Source organism: Rhipicephalus microplus, chromosome 9, assembly GCF_043290135.1.
Source record: "Rhipicephalus microplus isolate Deutch F79 chromosome 9, USDA_Rmic, whole genome shotgun sequence".
Taxonomy (NCBI): Eukaryota; Metazoa; Arthropoda; class Arachnida; order Ixodida; family Ixodidae; genus Rhipicephalus; species Rhipicephalus microplus.
This window is the reverse complement of record NC_134708.1, coordinates 13,329,769-13,351,612: the sequence shown is the minus strand read 5'-3', so window position 1 is coordinate 13,351,612 and position 21,844 is coordinate 13,329,769. Positions and strand designations below refer to the sequence as shown.

General features: G+C 46.4%; 1 protein-coding gene across 1 annotated transcript; it reads right to left on the bottom strand.

Annotated features, from left to right (window-relative positions):
* Positions 1–2,104: 2,104 nt before the first annotated feature.
* Positions 2,105–21,552, bottom strand: LOC119164871 (ATP-binding cassette sub-family C member 3-like). Its single transcript, XM_075873159.1, has 14 exons — positions 21,355–21,552; positions 20,280–20,456; positions 16,929–17,096; positions 14,622–14,803; positions 13,888–13,963; positions 12,281–12,491; positions 10,560–10,870; positions 9,088–9,414; positions 8,378–8,479; positions 8,106–8,285; positions 6,553–6,711; positions 5,070–5,236; positions 4,373–4,567; positions 2,105–2,438 (listed from the first exon to the last, which is right to left on the bottom strand). The coding sequence occupies exons 1-14, from the start codon at positions 21,385–21,387 to the stop codon at positions 2,288–2,290; spliced, it is 2,439 nt and encodes an 812-aa protein (XP_075729274.1). The 5' UTR covers positions 21,388–21,552; the 3' UTR covers positions 2,105–2,287.
* Between the last annotated feature and the right edge of the window lie 292 nt (positions 21,553–21,844).

Below are 21,844 nucleotides of genomic sequence, written 5' to 3'. Positions count from 1 at the left end.
CAGTGCACTGACATGCACTTCAGTAATCATCATGGCTCAACCTCGGCCCTCTAAAAGGCCGCGATTTCCAGATCTTAAAGAAATGTTCTTAAACAATCGTGATGCTTCCGTAACTTAGAAGTGTGGCAACTTGCGCTTGTTGGTATGGCATGACGATAGTTATAGCGCGAGAACAAAACGACGACAGAGAGAGGCGTCTTTCGTGTCCTTCTTGTCTCTGTGTCGTCGTTTTGTTCTCGCGCTATAACTATCGTCAGGCGTTTGTAACGTTGTGGCGCGGTCTGTGTGGGCATTGAAAGGACATTGCGGGTGACATCCGAATACCTCAAAATAATTAACGCGTGGACCAATACAAAGGATACATAAATGGTTAACGTTTATTAACTCTCTGTAATGCTAGCAACTATCTACGGAATCAGCCCTGCAAGATAATGTTACTACAAGTCGGAGCTGAAATGCGACACCCCCGAACTCTAATAAAAATGCAGCTATGCTATCGAATGCCAGCTTGAGACAAAAAAAAAAGCGTGATTTACGTCAACGGAGGGTCATTGCCAGCACCGCCGTCGGTGTTATACGACGCGAATAACAACCACGTGTTTCGTTTTACAGCTTCGCTATAAAATCAAACGTGTACCGCGTTTCTCCGGTTTTATACCGTTTTCGATCATTTTCTATAAGCAGCTTACCCACTTGCTTGCTTGCAGGAACGAAACTTTATAAGGGGGGCTTGGTTTTAACGTAGGATAAAAACATAGGCACATAGCCTTGGTTAAACTCACCCCATTCATGGCTGTCGCTTTATAACTGCGCTTAGGTGCTTTCGTGCTTGTCTGCGTCAAAAGGTGACGTAAAACTGAAAGCGATAGAGCACACATCGCAAACCGCATCATGCGGACGTAATCTTTCACTCGTGGTTGCCGTCCCAGGTCAATAGAAAGGCAACCGTTCGAACCGCTTAAAGAGCTTGTTATAAAATAATATACGTGAAAATAATACTTGCTGGATTTTAGAGCAGCAATACCTCGACATGATTATGAAAGACGCCGTAGTGCCGGGCTCCGGAAATTTGGACCACCCGGGGTTCCTTAACGTGTACTTAAGCCTAAAAAAGTATAGCTGAAATGAAGTTGTGAAAACCATTGCGCTTAACTATTTCGTTACTACTTATAGAACGCGAGTCAACGGTGATCAAATCGCCCCAAGAAAGAATTTATAAATAGAGACAATCCAACCAACACTTGCCCCATATAGCATATTTTTTTAGGCATTATAGTTTAGTTTTTTGCGTAGTTATTTTTTTCCCCACGAGCAGCAGCGACTTTCAACAGCGACTCAAATATAGCTGTTCACATGGTTTGCTCGCGAATGTGGCATACGATCTCGTATCGAAATCCTCTCGGATAGAACGTTTTTTGAACGATTCTGAGGCGCCGGCAGTCGATCGGTTTTTCTGCTGTCTCTAACAGAAATGACTCGGCGGATGACGCGTCATGGGTTTCGGCGTTTCAGAGCGAAATCTTGACGATTAAACTCGTCGAATAAAACCGATGTCAGACAGGAACGACGCGCAACGTGTAACTCAGTTAGGAGTGAAAATTAAATCGTGCGTGGGCACAGGCCGTGGTTGTCCTCGAAAGCTCATGCCTTGCCATTTCTCTTCTCAAGTGACGACAGTTGCGTTGGCACACCAGGACCGTGCCCCCTCACCCATCAGCTCCTCACTTCTCTCCTGATATTTTTTTTTTGCCATGGCTTACAAAGTGCAAAATGACCATTTGCCTGCCCGGCCTACACTAAATATCAAGAAGGTCAAGAACATCAAGAACCTTAGAACAATAGGTCAAACTCTCTCCGAATCGAGTTACAGTGGTGGTTGCTTTCCCCATCTACTTTACAGTGTATAAATCTTATAATGACTAAAAGCGGCTATGCCTTCAGAAATAATTGCAGAAGAAAGTCACCATTTTTACGTTTGTATAGATCATTCATTAATAAAGAAGTTAGAGGAATTTTATTTGAGGCATAACGTAATTAGTTTTTCGTAGAATAATCACTTTTATTATAGTGTAACTTCATCGTAACATGATAAATACGCAATAACTCCTTTTTGATGAACCTCTGAGAGCTTTATTACTTTTCTTAGGCATCATATTCAATGTATCAAATACAGCGAGCGATAGCAGTGAATGTTTCTCACGCTCCCTTGTTGTTATTAGGTTGTGTCTAACACAGAAACCAGCCCTGGCATAAATACCATCTTCTTAGTTTATGCGGAATCACACTGTCATAGAGAAGTTACGTCAAGCAGGTAGCTCTTCCGCTGGGCCGACACGCCTGCGCTAGCGGCCATCTTGAAGAAGGCGCTGTCGGGGTTGGAGAGTAAGGAAGCCGGAGTGTCGTATTCCCTCACTCTTCCTTTATCCATGACGAGTATCCTGAAAGTACAGAACAGGAGCAGCGGTCTTGCACAATAGTATTGGAGTTGCGTGAACTAAATGCAGATTGAACGAACAAGGACCCTCGATCAGTTATTTGAAAATTCTCTCATCTGACGCCTTCATTTCCCTTCCCCCAAATGCAGAATAGAAAACGGGACGCGCACATGGTTGATCTCTCTGCCTTTCATTCCTTCATTTTCTTCTTCTCGTTAAGAGCTTTATTAATTTTAAATTCGGGAGTTGTTTAATAATCACTGCCCATTTTCTATTTTCACTAGTTACACTTTGATTAGAAAAAAGAGAGTTCACGTTCTCCTAAGCTCAAATAATTTTGTTTTCGTTTTAGTTTCCTCGTTCTATAGCCTGGCGCAATTTAGAGCTTTGAAGGAGCTGACAGTATCGAAATCTTAGACAACCAAGAAAACAAGAAAATATAGGGAAAGGAACCTCGCCAGGAAACACGAAAAACAATATTCACGCGTAAACAAAAACAAAAAAGCACAGCGACTCCATTTGACATGTAGGAATTGGGCTTGCGCGAAGCTGCCTTTGGCGTTTATGCAAATGCCACGAAGAATATCATTTTTACCTTTGTCGGCACTGTGTTAATTACGCTGACGTCTTTCTCCGTCCCGGCAGGTATCCACCATAATGTCTACTACGTTATGAAAAATGTATTATATTCTGTGGGATTAAACGTTTCAACATTGTGATATAATGATGAGAGACGCCACAGTGGAGGGCTCCAGAAATTTTTAGTATACCTGGGCTTCTTTAACGTGTGCCCTGAGCACACAGGCCTACAACATTTTCACCTCCATCGAAAATGCAGCCGCGCCGCAGCCGGGATTCGATCCCGCGACCTGCGGGTCAGCAGCCGAGTATACTTAGCCACTAGACCATCGCGGCGGGGCTATGGCGTCCAACTGCGTTAAACTCCATCATGCGTATTTTAATGCGTCGTTTAACGTCCCCTAATGTTTTACTGTTGCCGCATTTTATTTCCTCGCGGTCGCGTCGCCTCACGCGCACGCTCGTGTTCGGCTCACGAAAGTGTTCACACACGCGAAAATAGAACAACTGACAGCCCCGTGAATTCACGCGTTTTGTTGGCCAAGCCACTTGCAGGGTTTCGACTAAAGCCCCTTCATGCATTTTCCGCCGGCGACGTTCGGCTTCGGTAGCGGTGCACTTGATGCGTGAAACGGAGCGTATAGTCTGGTATGCCGAGGCGTCACAACATAGCTGCCGGCAGCATACGCTGCATGCATGTAGGTATGCTTGCTACGGTGGCTCAGCGTCATCGCAGCCCTCACTTCTGACTGTACCGGCTACATCATATAGGTCTAGCGAGTTCCATTCCGCACGCTTCATGGACCTGAACCGCAGCACTGCCAGCGGTTCATGAGCATGAATGTACTTCCCATTTTCCGTTCACGTTATTAATCTTTATAAACAGGAACGTAGGTTTTATGTAGGCCTCCGCACAAGCAGTTGACCAAGGCGAGAATTCGGAGAAAATTGCAGACGAGCCGTTTTTTTCTAACTCATACATGTTGAGGAAATTATAACTGGAATAGGCTAAGCCGAAATGCAAATGGATCCAGGTTGTGGAAACATTGTGGTATGTTTTGAGCGCGTAAATAGACAAGGAAGGAAAGACAGAAGTAGACAGACGAACGCTCACTTCTACCGTATCACCATATCATGTGGTGGGAAGGCAGAACGGTGCCACCATCCTTGAACGTTGTGCCTGACTTCTCGCTCGAGCAGCAAGAAGCCTTGTGGCAGAGACCCGTTCGCCAGGACGAGGGTCCTGGAGTGGGCCACATAGGTTGCCGTCAAACTCGGAGTGATGGCTAGCCATGTGGCCCACTCCACGACGACGACTACAACCGGAGGTCCACTGTACTCCTCGCGTACTGCCGTACCTGTCGTAGTCGAGCACGGTGTGTAGGCGGTGCGCGATGGCGATGAGCGTGCTTTTGGCGAAGGCTTCCCTGAGCGTGGTCTGGATCAGGTGGTCCGTGTCGCCGTCCATCCGCGAGGTGGCTTCGTCCAGCAGCAAGATCTTTGAGCCGCGAAGCAAGGCGCGGGCGAGGCACACCAGCTGGCGTTGACCGACGCTGTACGAGAGATAGCGAAGACGACGATTTACTGACGCCATTTTCTCCCCGTTGTGTAACTTCTTTTGTTGTAATCTATGTTATTTTTCTTTGTTTCATTAAGAGGTCGGTAACACAACAATTTCATTTTTCGGGTAAAAATTGAAAAATGAAGGAGAGAGACTATTGCATCTACACATAGCTGGGCTTTCACGTCTCAAAACAATAATGTTGATACGAGAGAAGCCGTAGCGGGAAACTCCGAAATTTCGTCAATCTTGTGTTCTTTAACCTGCACGACCATCACGCAGTGCGCAGGCCTCAAGCATTTCACCTCAATCCACAGTGCTGCACACAATTCGCCAGCCACACCGAACGGAGACGCACTGCCAAGTTGATGAGCGTTGAAGTTTTAAAATGAACAATTTATATAGGAAATTTGGCACACTGAAGATCTTGAACGTAATATTGGGAAGCCGAAGTTTCGCGACATACTGAGAACTAGAGGTTACGAGCGTCACACCTGAGATTGGCGCCTCCGTCCGCGGTCTCCATGTCCAGTCCCACCGGGTGACCTTTGACCAGCGGGGCCAAGTGAACTTGGCGCAGCACCTGCCACAGTTGCTCGTCGGAGTGGACACCTGTGGGGTCGAGGTTTACGCGCAGAGTGCCTCGCACAAGGCTCGGGTCCTGCGCATTGGTAACAGATGAGTAGCACAGCATGAACCGCGAGTGTTATTAAAGTTAATTCGTTAAAGATATTGTCTTCAAGGAACCGTGGTCGAATGTAATCGGTATGCCAATACCGGGACTGGGCCACTATCCTGGTCAGCTTACAGCTAATCGTTTGCCGGGCCACGGCATCTTGTCTTCAGTGTGATGCTATACTGCAGAAGCGGTGCAGCTCAGTACGTGACGTCACACGCATCAAGAGTTCGAACTGCGACAATTCGATCACTGTTCTCTAAGCCACACTTTCTCTTCCGAACGACTTTCTATAATAACACAATACAAGCACTCATATCAAGGACAAAGGCACCAACAATGAGCCAGTGCTCCGACACGTTGTAGTTGTACAATGTAAGCTAAAAAAAGATTGCTTTGGCTCTTCTTTGAGAGTGCTTGCTGGCCACGTATAGGACTTACTGAAAAAACAGGCCAACACTCTTTGTAGAGTCATTATACTCTGCCTTGACATTCGTGTGACCCACACGAGAATTAACGTGCTTCTTAAAACAGGGTCACACAAACAGCAAGTCAAGATTGATTGATTGATTGATTGATTGGTTGGTTGATTGATTGATTGATTGATTGATTGATTGATTGATTGATTGATAGGTTTAACGTCCCAAAACCACCCTATGATTATGAGAGACGCCGTGGTGGAGGGTTCCGGAATTTTTGACCACCTGGGGTTCTTTAACGTGCACTCAAATCTGAGCACACGGGCCTACAGCATTTTCGCCTTCATCGAAAATGCAGCCTCCGCAGCCGGGATTCGATCCCGCGATCAGCGGGTCAGCACCCGAGTACCTAAGCCACTAGACCACCGCGGTGGGGCAGCAAGTCAGAATGCACCAAAATAATCCCACTATACCAGTTTGTTTGTTTTTTTTTCAGAGTGTATAGGAGCAGTGAGATAATAGTTGGCAACACGCAGGTAACATTACCAGAGAGGGGAGTGATTAAAGAAGTAAAGAATGAAATTATAATGGTAATAAGGCTTAGGTATAAAAACAAATATGATAGTGAATCCGCTTGCGTTCCTGTGCTGCCGTGATATCAATACGAATTTCGGGCGAATGGGCAGATGTACTGGTCCACGGCCACACGAGAACGCTAGCGTAGCGTTTGAGCGCGGCCGAAAATGAGGATATCACTGCGCGGGATCGACATGGCTGTACCTGAAAAACAAAGAAACAGCGTCAAACTGCTTAGATTTTGTTTTCGGGGCTATGCTATATACGTTGGATATTTGAAACGTTGAAGACGAAATGAGACGACACCTGAGGTATGATGGTGATGGCACGACGAAGTTTCTTGAGCGGCACTTGGGCGATGTCGACACCATCGATCAGAATACGACCCTTCGAGGCTCTCAGGATGCGAAGAAGGGCAAGCACCAGAGATGACTTGCCGGCTCCCGTGCGTCCAACGATGCCAACCTGTTTGAGTGAGGTTAGCAAATCACGCGAAAAATGAAATGGCTCTACATTCTCAACTAAACAGCTTCGTTCAGGATGAACATGCTTGAGAATCCGCAAAAAAAAAGAAACAAACAACTCCAATTCCAGCACACGTATAGCGCTGATTCTGCGGTTAATGTAGCGCTAATGCAATTTTCGAGTAGGTCCTGGTACAGGTATAAACCTTCATTCTTAACTTGGCATGGTCCGCTGGGCGAGTCTGTAACTCATCTTAACGGTGGTGCACTGTGTTTAGTTGTCTTACTTTTGTGCTATCGTTTATTTTGTTTTTGCGAACTATATACCGTTAAACATAATTCTCAATTTAGCTCCCCCTACACAAAACGCGAGCAAATGCGTAGCACGGGCAAGCCAGCGTTTGGCAATCACGCACTTGCCGAGGCGATGGTGCCCTCTGTCGCTAGGGCGTCAGCCGTATATGTTTTAGAAAAGTTTTTACACAACTTTATCTATGTGTGTTGTGAATATTCATTGCTGATTTTTGTAGTATATAATATTTGATGCCTTTTCACATAACTTTGCCCTCGTTTTCAGCATTGTCAGCCCCGTTTCAGGGCCTGCAGTGACCACTGCATTGCCATGCGATCAGAAGACAGTGCAGGCATGACAAGGTTGTCCCCTTCAGGTGCTACTCATTTAAACTTCATTCTCTGCAAAGATATTTGCATTCGTAAGCATTATTTTGTAATACCTGCATTTTACACACCACCTCTGACGTAAACACCAGTGTCATAGCCAGTGACCAAGAAGCGGTGTTTCTCCAACTCCCGGTTGTATTCTCTTGAGCCTATTTTATCATTTAGTGTGCCATCCGGACTCTCCCGTTGAGATGCGAATTTCCTGTGTCGCGCGGGGTTGGGTTTGGCATTAACTCTCACTTCGTAGGAATGGCCAACAGTGCGGCATGCAAATTTTGCAGCTACGGGGAGACCATTGAACATATTGAGCACTACTGCCGATCCTACAAGACGAAACAACGTGTCCCAGGAGCCATACTCTGTGGTCTTGATGCCAGACCGCTATCCTAAATGAATATACCAGGAGCTTGGCCCCCGAAAGCCTTACCGAGCTACCGAAGGTGACAGGACTTTGCGAGCGTCTGTGAACTACAAACGCAAGTTCTTCTCCTGGGTGTTCTCACTAACTATTCCTTTCGTTTTTCCCTTTTCTTTCTTCTTTGGGTTTTTTTCTTTATCTTATCTATTATTACTCCTTTCCAACTCCCCAAGTGTATGGTAGCCAACCGAGCCAAGATTGGTTAACCTCCCTGCCTTCTTCGTTCGTTTACGTAATCTCCCTCTCTTTCACCCATCTATTAGGAAACACCAGCAGCCAGTTACCGAAGCACTCACCTTCTCCATGGCCCGCACGGAGAAAGAGACCCCGTCGAGGACGTTATTCGCAACTCCCGGTCGGTACGAGGTCGAGTAATCTTGAAACTCGACGAGTCCGGCGGACGGCCACGTGTCCAAAGCCAGCGTCGTCCTTATCGGCGCCTGTTTGTCTCCGCTGGGATCCGCATCAACCACTGGCTAAGGAAGCAGATACAATCGCATGGTACCCTCCCGATTCCGAGCTTGTTTTGCATTCGAGTGCACACTGAGGAATGGAATAGAACAGTTACCTCGGGAGGAAGTTCCGTGTAATCAATACAGCGCTCGAACGAAACAACCATCTGTAGCAAGGAGAAGAGCTTCAAGCACAGGGTCATCAAGAGCAGCGGAACCTGCAATTATGTCCGTGGGGGAGGGGTGGAAATGATTTTCAGGACGAACTGGTCGAAAAGAATAGCATTTTTCTTAACCTTTAGTCAAGCTACGCAGATGCAGATTTGCTTTTATCTTACCTCCTGCTTTCGTTAATATGGCGTAAAGAAACGCAAGTTAGTAATCAGTTTAAAAAACACAACTTTTCCGTACACGTGCAAGAGGCTGCGTTTGCGGGGTTTTTTTTTTTTGGGGGGGGGGAGGGGGGAAGTGGGGTGTACATAAACGGACACATTCTCGGTACAACTTGGTCTAAAACTAACGTTAGAAAACACTACGCGGAAGAAATATTGAAGTCCTTGAAGAGGGCGGCATTCAACCTCCCCTTTACCACATCTCTCATTTGTTGAGTGTGTAGATACAGGCCCACCTACAAACACACCCATGGACATCGGGTACATCTCTGGTTACGAGGCCGATACGGTGTTCAGTAATCTGTCCCCTTCAGCCAACAGCACAATGTTCTTGTGCAAATTTACTGGGCAATAAGAAGACAGAATACGAAATGAATAATCAACGGCTTGAGTAATACCACGTGCATCGTCCAACATACAACTCACGTGCTCACCGATGTGGCGGAGCTCAGCACGAGTCCCAAGCTGCTGGGGTCAGGCGCAGTGGAGCCCACGGTACTGAGCAGGAGAGAGAAAACGACGACCGCGAATCCTCCCACGGCCATCAGCGAACGTGTGAAGCGGTAGCAGGCGCAGTAGGAGGAGAAACCCCGCAGGGAGACGTCACTCAGCCGAAAGAAGTGCCGCCGGAATCGGTCCACGACGCCGTACGCCCTCACGCTGCTCAAAGACTCCAGCGTCTCGGTCATGTGCTGCAACAGCTTCGACAAGCCAACGCTGTCCACGTAACGCGAGCTGTGAGAACGACTTACAGCTGCGACCTGCAAATCGTTCGAATGAGCAGGACAGCATGCCTTATTACCCGCACCTCTGTGCTTAGTGCGAGGTCGTAGATTCGAATCAAAGCAGCGCCATGATGGCACAACGGCGTCTATTTAAAAGCAAAACCCCAGGTGATTGAGCGTAACACGCTGCCCAGTTACGGCAAAAGCTGCACAAGCGACCTCCTCTCGTGGAGTCCGTCGTTAACGCTATTCGAGCATATATAGTCTAACAGCACTTGCCCAGTAGCCACCTCACTGACCATAAACCATTACAACTTCAAGTACAAGGAAGTAGTCGCTGTGGCATTATTTATTTAGGATTCTTGTAAAAAAAGCAAGGTATACCCGTCCCACGTCTCTGAAGCGTTATGAGCATTTTGTTGATGTTGTAGTTGATGTATGAATTAAATAACTTTGTTTACGTTCAATGACGACGAAGTGTTATGGCCGAGCCCTTTGTAATGAGTCGGAAGCTTTAATCGACCCACTCTTCACGAAATTCGCACTGTGTGGTGCCTAGTAATTATTTAAATCTTTTACCACGCTTTCCTGTATCTGTTAGTGTGATTTCTTGCCCTTCATGACGCATGTATGGGGCTTTTTGCGACAGAGCTTCAAGGACCCGTGTAGCTCTGTGATGGGATACTCGACTGCTGTGCGTGGGGCCTCGGTTGAAATGTCGCTCGTTCACGGATAATTTTTTCTACCTCGTTGAGCGTGGTAGCGGTTACAGACACTCGACAAGTACGCAGCCTGAAATGGCTGTTGTGATTTCATAATAGCTTTTGCTGTGCAAAACAAAATGCCGTTGAAGGAAGAGTACGACAGGCCTTCTGAAAACGAGGCATGGTTTCAGGACCTTCCAAGGGTAGATACAGTGAACTACGTTGCTGTTAAAACAGATAGGAAAGTCAACTGTTGGCGATGTTATCCCTAGCTAGCAGTGCGCGATCTATGCGGTAGATAAACTTAAACGCCATCAAAATCCCTGCTATCAAGCTTCTTTGCAAGCAACGCACGGAATAGGCGATAGGAGCGCATCGTCTTCATAAACAGCCGACTCAACAGCAAGTCACACGTATTACCCCCTACTAGCTACCTTGTCATCTTAGGTCAGTCTTCTAACAAGGTATGTCACCCACAAATCCAGAAGCGACGAGAACAGCGACGACCGCGGTGACGGCCACCACGAGGGGCGCTTGCGTAGCAACCACGGCCACGCTGGCTACGGCGAGCAGCGAACCCTGGATGCACTGATGGCCGCTGGCGAACGACTCTTCGTCCACGAAGTCCAGGTCTGCGGCGAACCGGTTGAGCACCCTTCCACGCGGAGACGCGTCGAAGAAGGAGACCGGACTGCGAAGCACGCCGTCTAGCATGGCGAGGTGCAGTGAGTCGGACATCAGGCGTGCTGTGGCCGCCAGCAGCAGGCCGCCTAGCAGCCGACACAACACTGCGAAGGAAGATCCGAGTCAGGGTTACAGCAGGAATCGAGCCGGGGCTCTCTGCGTGGCAGTCACGTATTCTGCCACAGAGCCACGTTATACCTCGGAACTACTTTCCACGTAGACCCTATTGTTCACGAAACGTCCCTTGGGACTGCAGTGCTCGCTATTCAGTTATATAAATGTTGAACTGAGCTGTGATAAGGCCCTCACTTGCTCACCTGTGTTCTGCCGTGTTATGCTGCAGGGTGCGCATTGCATGTTGGATTTTTTTATTTATTTTTTTTCATTGCTTTTGCTTTCTTTGTGTCAAATTGTGAGATGTTCCACTTTTGCATTGACTTTTGAAATTTGTGTGCCCAGATGAGGAACTCCTGTTCTGGCATGTATGCTAACAGTATGAATAAAATAAAAGAAATGAAAATAAATAAACATTCCATATGTGCTCCTATGATACAGCCGTCACGTGCGTGGGGTTAGCGTGTATTTCTGCCGGGTTCTATCCGCTGAAGTTATTTTAGGTACCAGTGTGCAGGGCTATCATCCTCGCGAGCACCAGTGATTCACATCAGCTTATCACGTCTGGTGTTGCTAATACTCATGTTCCTGTTAGCATCATTGCGCAAGTGCAAACAACTGGTTATATTATGAAGACCTAGGGCTGTTCTGCATACTTCTGTAAGTGCAAAATTCGAACATTTATTAGCGTCATATCGTAAGGTGTCGCTCAATAAAAAAATTACATTGCGGTCACCTTCCATCCACACAACGTCAATTCTCCAAGGTACGTGGGATCTGCTGATTTTTTCCTTCACTTTCTTCAAGCAACCGCGCTTGTAGCAAATCCGGCGCATTTTTTTCAGCACTGTGACTTTCGACACGTCCTTTGTCAGACCGGTGTTCCGCTCGCAATAGTTCTGGCGAACGCCGCCACGTGTTGATGTGGTCACCATCGACGTTTTTCAGCATTGGAGGGCCCCTTTCAAAGACTCGACGGGTGGGGGGTGAGAGGGGGTTGACACGAGCAGCAACATTTATTCTATTCTAACTAAGGCCACGCTCGTGATGGCTGGCCACTAGCGCTTCCTAGGAATACACCAGCGAGTGATTTGCATATACGCTTCTACAATATTTCTACGTGATGCACTCTCAACTTAGCCTGGAGCAACCGTATTCTCTTAAAACATAGTTTTGTATAACTTCGTGAGATCGAATTCCAAAAAGCGAGCCTCAGTCCATGTAACAGGTCGCACCAGAATTTGCGACGTCGTGACGTTACATACGGTGACGTCACTATACGTGACGACTTTTCGTCAAAACTCGTCCCGGCGCCGCGGGAAAGTCACCACCGCGACGATCAAATTTCCCGTTCGATGAGACATACACTAATGGCTTTCAATTAATCATGCAATGCCCACCATTGGCGACGCAGATGCCGACTAGTACTCCGATCCAGTAGCGTCGGCTTCCAGTCACTGCGTCAGAATCGACAGTCGACGCATCCGTCCATGACTTGATCCAGATCTGCTGCACAGCCTGGGCCGCGGCTGCAGTGACTAGAAGTGCGACTCCCATCGGTGCTTGCCATGGGGTGAAACGGATGAGGCCCTCGAGAAGCAGCCAGGAGGTCTGCGAGAAGGGCGGATGTTTGACAGACTCACTGAAAACTACCGAATGAGTGCCCCTTTGAAATGTTCCCTATGACAGACCGATAAACCGAGCTGTTAAAGGGCCGTGAAAGACTTTTGAAGCACTGTCGACTAAGGGCTGCGGATCGGTTGTCGAGGCAACTGGGCACAAGTTCGAGAATTGTTATAGTGCAGCACGCGGCCTGACCTTTACAATTACCAATTTTCAAATTTAGCGAAAATTGGCTCACTATTCTATAGAGAAATGATCACCTAATCCAAAAGAAATTGTCATAAACACAAAGTCAATGTCCATTGGCTGATCTGAGCATTCTGCGCTGCATGCTATACTGCGGGCACCGTGGGTTGCCGCGACGTGCTAGCACTGCACTGTGGTGTACTACAGTTACACATACTATAGATTTGCACAAGAACGCTGATTATCACACTGAAAGTGAGCCATGCATAAAAAAAGGAAAGAAAGTGTTCCCGGTCATCAAACGCGCTAACTCCTTCAGCCCCCACCCCCCTTTTTTTTTGCGGTGGTTGATTCGTAATGCAATAGGCTCATTTAAAGAAGACATTCGACGGTTTTTCGTATAACTCTGGTTGGGCCCCTTTTCGCTGAAGTCATTGGATGACTGCCTAAAGTGTTGATTTAAGTTTCATATACTTGCAGAAGAACCTCATGGAAACGCAAAATTATTGTGAAAGTAATAAACGATTAAAAGACCCTGTTGTATTGTAATCTGTGACATTGTCTATTTAAGCGATTCGCATTCTCTCTCTGTAACACGAACAAGGCCGAACCTTAGCATCGGAACCAATTTGCTGTTATATTTCCGCCCCTCTTTCAAAACTTGCGTAAAATTGATTTGCCACGCTGAAATGTGTTTTGCTGGTGGGGCTACAGATTAGACTATAAAATAGAGTGAAGGCAAATCAAGTGAGCTATTTAACTAAAACATATAACCGACCTAGTGAATTTAAAACGTGCCGAAATAATACTGTAACAAGAAATGTTTTCAGGCTCCAACCAATTTTGACATTATGAGGTTGATAAACGGGCACCGTAATACAGTGACGCTGGTATGGGGCCTGCGAGACTTGACTCGAGAACTGAATGCACAAAGTACATTCGTGTACTTCGGTCTATGTTGAATTAACCCCCATAGTCAAAAGATTTTCAGACATAGCACGTCTATCGCAGCTACCTTCCACCTAACCGTCTGCACTGGCTTCAGAGAGCCACAATTAACGAAACGACTACGACGAACACTCGTATAAGAATGCTGCTCAGAAGAAATAAAGCGAATGATTCGCTTCGCTAACTGATCTAGAGACTATCTAGATCAGTAATATAGAGTCATTCCGTGGCTTCAAGAAGACTTTCTTACCGTTTTTGACCGTGCCATCTCGTCTTCCGTAATTCTCCCGGCTACATCGTTTTCTTCACCCTGTTGGAAGTCCGCACTTGCGGAATGACGGCAAGTACGTTAGTTTCCCGTACACTTATGAAAAACTGAAATATTTGTAAGCGCTCGAAATTCTCTCGTAATGAAGCTTTCGCGGTTCATCCAATACGAATCAACCGAAGGGCGGTGTTTCATTCAATCCAGATTCGTGCTACATGGTTTTTCACGGATCAACTTGAGGGCGAAAACTTCAGTCGCCTCATGCAAAGCGAAAATTGACCGTGAGCACCAGCGCGCGTGTCACAAAAACGCACCATCATGTGATTACGAAACATATGACGTCATCAAGGCGTGTCGGGTTTCCAAACTCTGTGACGTCATCATGACGCCGCTATGCCGACGACGCATAGTCAGAACATTGATTGACAAGAAAAATAAGATGTCTTTCACCTCCCGGTCGTTTTAGATGAACGCAGATGGGACACTGCGAAAGTTTATTTATTTATTTATTTATTTAGGTACCACCGTAATGAGTCTTATCTGTGCAAAGATACCTACTACCACAAAAGAAGCAATCGTAAAGGTAGTGAACTAATATTTCATTTCTATTGTTGTTGTCTTTCGAATTTAGATCATTACATAAATATTTTGCTTATCCAGGACGTATAGTTGTAACATACTGCTAATATACGCATGACACCAGGTATTAAGCTTACCTCTCTGTAGTGCCAGGTAACTGCTGCCTTTGTTTTATCGATATATGGAAGTTCTTTGGTGACGCTGAATCTCTCAGTAACTCTTCCAAAGACGCGTACACCCTGGCTTTCTTGTCATGAACGAACACAATCTTGTCCATGTGGTGCATGTACGTTACTTGATTGCAGACCATGATGCGTGTCTGAAACACAGGTGCACAGGGGGATACGGGTAATATTAACAGCACGAAAGGTCTAACCAGCACAGATAAAGTTAACAAATCTAGGGTGCATACAGAATGTCAATAAATTTTCAGTACGAGACTGCAATTTTTATTACGCACATTTGGATATCATATGTTATAATTTGCCAAAATAGAGGCTGCGTTCCAAAAACCGAGGTAGTGCGTTGACTCCCAGTTGCGGCCCATTAACTTCTGTCGGTACTAAAGGCAAAACTACCTCTATATAGTACTTGGGCGGATGCGTAAGGGAAAAGCAGAGCCGAAATTAACAAAGTTATTTGGAAATGACCTCCCTCCTCATAATTATATCGTGGCTTGAGCGTTTGAAACGACAAATAAACTTATGTAAACATTTTTGCTGAATCGCAACCTTGTTTTAGGTGTGAATACACTTTATAAGTGACCCCAAACCATCCACCGCCGTCGGCGGCGTCCGCAGTCTTCTCTCTATCTTTGAAAGAAAGAGGACTTGGCGGGCCGCAGCGCGACGCTCTACCTAATAAGCCACGGACGCGACGCTGATATCCGCTCACCGTACATTTCTCGGATCACAAAGCGCTGGTACTAACCGTGAGCTACAACGATAACACGAATAGGTGCTAATCTGTAGTGTAGTTTGTGTGCGTGTGTGTGACGAGCTCGCGATGTGTGCATTTAATGCATCGTATGAAAATCGTGAAGAGTAAATAAATAATACTTCGTATATAATGCATCTGTGTACAAATGCTTCATGACAAACAACACTTAAATTCATTATTTACACTTTAATCATCATCATCAGTAATAAAACGCCCAAGCATTTCCCCGAGGGTGAACATGGTTAAGTGCGAATGCACGGGGTGATGCTATGAGGGGGAGTAAAGTTAAAACCCGTTGGCATTCGCCAGTGAGTTAACGTAAACTCCCCCGTGTGATCAAATTGCGATTCCCAGGAACCATTACACCATAAAGGCACCATAGTGTTATTAATAAATATAATAGTGCGAATTAATAAATACCCCTCATAGCATCACCCCGTGCATTCGCACTTAACCATGTTCGCCCTCGGGGAAATGCTTGGGAATTTTTTAGCGTCAAGTGGCGTGCATGATGTTCAGTAGAATGCCCGGAACAGCTAATAAAACACAAAAATATACCATTAACATCAGCTTGAGTAATGCTGCAAATCATCACGTGATGACGTCCACTTAAGACGACACCATTACGTGACAGATTTCAGCGATGTGACCACTACGTCACTGTGACGACTCATGGAAGGTCCTTCATACATCATTGCAACGACGCTCCTACTTTGCTGATGAAGGCCAAGCTGCGTCACAGTGCGCATCATCTACCATGTTGAGTCGCAGTACACGTCATCAACAGCGAACACTGATTCAGTGACTGTCCAGTTACCTGAAGAAGACAAAGCAATCATCATAGTTCTTCAGTCACTCCTACAGACACTCTTCGCGTGTTCGTCGGCAAGCTCAAATCACAACACGCTCAGTCCATGCAACAAGTGCTAAATGATCTCTGTCCAGTACTCGCAAGTCTTCAGTAGGTACCATTACCCATCTACCTACAGTGCAATGTGATGCGCCAGACATCGTAAGTTCACTACCATGGAACTCGGCAGTGTTTTTTGTGTGCTCCATTCTTTCTATATCCCATTCTTTTAATCCCTTTCCTTATAAAAAAAAATAGCAAACCGGACTAACGTCTGAGATTACCTTCCTGCCTTTCCTTCCTTTTCCTCTTCCTTCTTACCATCATCGTAAGGTTAAAGTGCGAATCACTGAGGCAATACAAAGCTAAATGCGGCGCGGAAAGCTTGCAATGCCTCCGATCTAGGAGGCCGTGCAAAGCTACGTTAGGTGAAGAACGCTCTCCGAGGAAACGGGCGGGGGATGATCAGTACATGTGGTCGAAAAGAGAAGCTGGTTTTCACCTCCAAGTCGTCTCCGACGAATGCATAGGGTACCCTGTCAGTTTTCTTACCTCGACGCTGTGTATTTTGCTGGCTTAGTGCGTACTGAAGCAATTAAACACTCGATACTGCCGTTTAATTACGAGTGAGTACTTCTTAGAGCCATCAACGAACCTTGTCTCTAAGAATTCCGGACTGTCCAATCACGTCGCGAAATACGCTGTTCGCCACCATGGGGTCCAGCGAACAAAGCGGGTCGTCCAAGAGGTAGATGTCGCTGGCGCTGTAGGCTGCTCGAGCCAGTGAGATTCGCTGCTTCTGTCCGCCGCTCAGATTGGTTCCCTGTAGAACCGCCGGGAAACCACGAGAAAATATATCAGGAGAATCCGTCATATTTGACTGACGCAATCACAATCTTTCCGGTTTATGTGGAACGCCTCCAAAAGTTCACACGGCGTTCTCACTTCTGCCAACTTTCTTGCATCGCAGAATTTCGGCTTACAATAGCGGGTACTGTAAAGCACCGAAAGCACGCTGTGAAACCCCGGCGAAGCGGTGCATTGCAAAACTTGCTATTGCGACCAAGATTCCACGATGCGAGGTTCCTTCGCAGACGTAAAAAATGAAACGTGTGAACTTCTGGAGGCATTTCCCATGAACGAAAAAAGAAATTGGTGATTGTGCTAGTGAAATGTCTGTTCCACTGTATAACACGGTACACGTCGTCTTTAAACCTTCGCCTTGATACGCCTCCTTTGGTCTGTGCAACACTGATTATGTTCCTATGCATTGAGAATAGTTGGCATACATGTGCCGCACTGTCCTAGTCACTATTAAACTTCTGAGTCAGCGCCTGTCCTATCGTCATGCGTTTCTTTAGTGATTGTGCTCAAGCACTACAAAAATGTCTGTTCGCAGTTAGTTGCTGTTCGAGTGAAGTAGCGCCCTCTGGCCTTCCTCCTTTCACGCTCCTTCGTCCGACAAAAATAACGGGCGAAGCAGCGGTTTGCTCTGCTTCGGCAGCCATCGACGGATGGGAAGCCAGCGCTGCCCAGGTTACAGTGGCTATACCCAGGTGGCTCGGCACCCTTCCTCCATGCGCGCCTAAAATTTACACGATGCGCCACCCTGGCTATATATATGACAGAGCCGCCGTGAGTTGTACTACGGGCAAGCTTTAACGTGCCCTTGTAGACGTCGCGCGCGCTGAAACCGCATGGTGAACGCCGTGCGGCATTATAGCCCCGAGTTTTCCCGATGTGCGTCGTGTTGTAGGTACTTTGGAAGGCGCAAGACCAGCGAAGAATTGGACACTTCACTGAAAAACTGTAACACAATGGGCGAGCAGCGATTATCCTCAGCCATGTTTTTCTGTGATGTGGTGTGCGCGGTCGGATGCTTTCGCGAGACTGTGTTGTCGAAAGGACGGACGCTGTCCGATGTTAAACATCTATGACGCGGAAGGTCAGCGTGGCCTTTCGACGTAGTGCCAAGCATTTTACGGCGTGAAGTTACAGGTGTGTTCAAATAGCGCTTGCAAAGCTCGACGTAGTTGTGCCGGTTGCACGTTATGCGTCAGCTTTGAAGAAAAGTTTGTAGTTTTAATACCGGTACAGCGTCTGAATACTGGTACACAGAGCGTTTATGTTATTATTTACCTTCATTGTTAAACCATTTTCATTTATTCGATTTTTATTTGTTTTGTTATTCCTCATCTGCACTTAGATCTATGTTTGTATAAGGAAACTAATTTTATTGACCCCTGCCTTGTATCCTTGTATACTCCTTTTCTGCACATCTTTTTATGTTGTCGTTCATAAACTGTTTTTCTTTGCTGTTGCCCACATGCCATTGATTACTTTGGGCTACGGACAAGACAAGCCGCCACTCGACAGCTTTTTTTTTTTTTCGTTGCCTTCCATCTGTAAGATTCTACATGGTGGAAATAAAAAAATTGATATGATTTGTTTCTCAGACAGCACTGAGGAGTAGCATTCGCCCCATTGACAGCTGCTTTGAGAGAAAACATCGCACTTATGTAGTTGGTAGCCGCAGCTTTTCCACTATATATTACAGAAGCTGTTTTGCTACGCGCTTTCCTTTGTGGCGAGTTGAAAGGCTGGCGTGAACCGACAAAACGCTCGTATCGCAGTCTTTAAATTATGTTTTTGAAGCTGACGGTGAATTTCCAAATTAACATCCAAGCCAACGTTCACATGAAAGGCCAGTTTAAAGCAGAGATTAGCGGTGTTAGCGGAAATGCAAACATGTCGCAGCTGTTGTCTCGTTGTCGTCTGCAGAATGTTCGCAAGCCTGATACTTAAAATAAAAGAATGCCTTTGAACAACCTGGTGGTAATTGACTTTGTGGTGGTTTCGTGGTTGCCATTCAGTGTGTGATGAGTAATGGAACGTGCGTAGATCATGCAGGTTTTTTCATAGCATACAGTCATCGTCTTGTAACAGGTCTGGTGCTGTGCTCGTAACAGTCAGATATAATACGATATCTGCTCGAATGCGGCATGAGGCTTTTTTTTTATGAGTTTGCTACTAAAGTTGATCCTCGCGTACCGAATACCGAAATTTTATTTTTTTGTCTCTTTCTATACGTAATGAAATGTCACCCCTCGCGTTACAACTGTGGTCGTGTTACAATCGAATAAATACGATGTGTGTAATTTGTGGCGCAAAGTTTACGCAACCCAAGTTTTTATGTGCTGTCTTGAACTTTTTCAAAGCAAGTTTTAAGAAAAAGACTTGTGATAAATTCCATATCACCAATCCCTGTGCATTCATTGATGAAAATCGACGCCGGAGGGAGTCAATTGCTCTCGAATATTTTTCCTGTTATTAAAAAAGTTTTTGTGGTTGGGGCATTCGTGAATACGACAATAACGCCAGTCTAGAAGCTTTTTTCCCCGTCCTCCGATCATTGTGCACGGCGGCATGGTCCACGTTAGTATTTGTTGGTACGCCCGAATCGAATGTTTCCTGTCGCGCTCGACAGGGCGGCGCTCCATGTCCGCGGAAACTAAAGCCAAGATCAAGGGGCTTTAGCGGAAACTAGAGTTACTGCATATACTACCTTTAGGTATATAGCATATGAAGTAACTCTAGCGGAAACTACAGCGTTGATTCCCCATATAGGCTTCGCACGTGGGACGAAGTTTAGTGGAAGTGACCGGCTCTTTTCATGCGTGCTGCAGCAGTCTTCATTCACAACTCTCGCACACTTCTACGCGCGTGCTGGGCAATCTTCTAGATTTCGGAATTGATATGGAAACAGAAATGTCCACATAAGTTATATCGCAACAAAGATAAGTTGAGCTTGTAAATTACACTTATAACACATGAGTCACTCTACCGCTAGAGAAACGTGATTACAAAACCCCCGAAACGTCTTTACGTGAAACAAACCGTGTACTTTTACTGCATTAATTTTTTTTTTCTGAAGGCCGATAAACCACTATGAAACAAATTACAAAATTCGTCAGCTAAGATGGGAAACCAGCCCCCCCTTCCACACCTTCTCGCCAACCTCGGCCGCATCTCCGGCAGGAATCTTGTTGAGGTCGTTCATGAGCTGGCAGCAGTGGAGCACGAGCTCGTAGTAGGCAGGATGCATGGGCCGGCCGTACAGGATGTTGTCACGTATGGACATGTTGTGCACGCTCGGCAGCTGCGGCACGTACGCTATGCGGCCCTGTGTGGTAAAGCACGCAATAATAATAATAATAATAATAATAATAATAATAATAATAATAATAATAATAATAATAATAATTGGGGTTTAACATCAAAAAATTATCATATGATTATGAGGTATGCCATATAGTGGAGGGCTTGGGAAACTTCAACCTGGGGTTCTTTATCGTTCGCCTAAATCTAAGTACGCAGAGTCTCAAGCATTCCCGCCTGCATAAAACATGCGGCCGGGATGCGATCCCGCGACCTGCAGGTAAGCCGTCGATCATACACCATAACCATTAGACCCCACCGTGGTTGGTCCCAGAAAACAGTAGAAAGGTGAAGACGGAACATTCCGACGAAAAATCCGTGAACAGGGGTTGTGTCGAGCCGAGGTTCGGACAGGCGGACTTGTCTTACTCAAGGCTATATATAGAACACAACAACCCCTGTTTGCGCATTTTTCATCGTGTAGGGTCACGTACTAGGATACATGTGCTCAGGGAAGCTTGCGTTCGGATAAAAGAAACTGACCCATTTTGAAAGTTCTAAATTTTCCGAAACCACACGGATCAATATTTCTATCATGAAACAAACAAAAGACGTTGATATCGCGGCCTGAACCATCTTCGTAACGAGACGAAGGCAAGGCACGAGATTGGCGTTCCAGCATCATCATCTTGGTCCTCCTCCGTACTTCTTGAGCTGGCCCTCACTTGTTCGGCTCATTCAAGAAACCTCTTTACATATTGAATGACAAGAACAGAAAAGAAGAGACGGCGATTGCCTTCGGTTGGTCTTGGGCGAATGCATGTGGGACCCTGTGAGCGTTCGCAGTCATGGTCACATTCAGAACACCCGGTTAGCAATTGTCGCGGTAGAAAATAGCACAAAGCCAATTGAGTTGCACTGACCGCTGATGTCACACTGCCCTCGATGCACCGCATGTCTCCAAGAATGGCCGACAGCAGCGACGATTTCCCGCTGCCGACGAAGCCAACGACTCCCACGAGTGATCCAGGTTCAACGTCGAGCGTGACCTTTTTGAGTTGAGGCTCCTCGCCTTTTCTGGCAGGACTGCTCCACGCTAATGTGCAGTTTTTAAGGCTGACGGATCCTAGAAGGTGAAGTCATTTGTTAAGAGGGAGAGACAATGGGGCGAGTTGGTATGGTTTCATATTCATGGCATGGCTCTACGAGAAAACACAAAACCGGCGTGGCATGGCCTCCCGATTCCGTCATGGGGGCAGCCAGCGGCAAGCCGGGGTTTCCAGCTGGTCCTCCCCTGCTGGTCTTTCAAGATTTCTGTAAACCTCAGCGCGCTGTGTCCCTGCCTCTATCGCATCCTGTTGGTTATGCCAGTTTGCACACTTAATCATGTGTTACCTACATGCCCTATCCTAC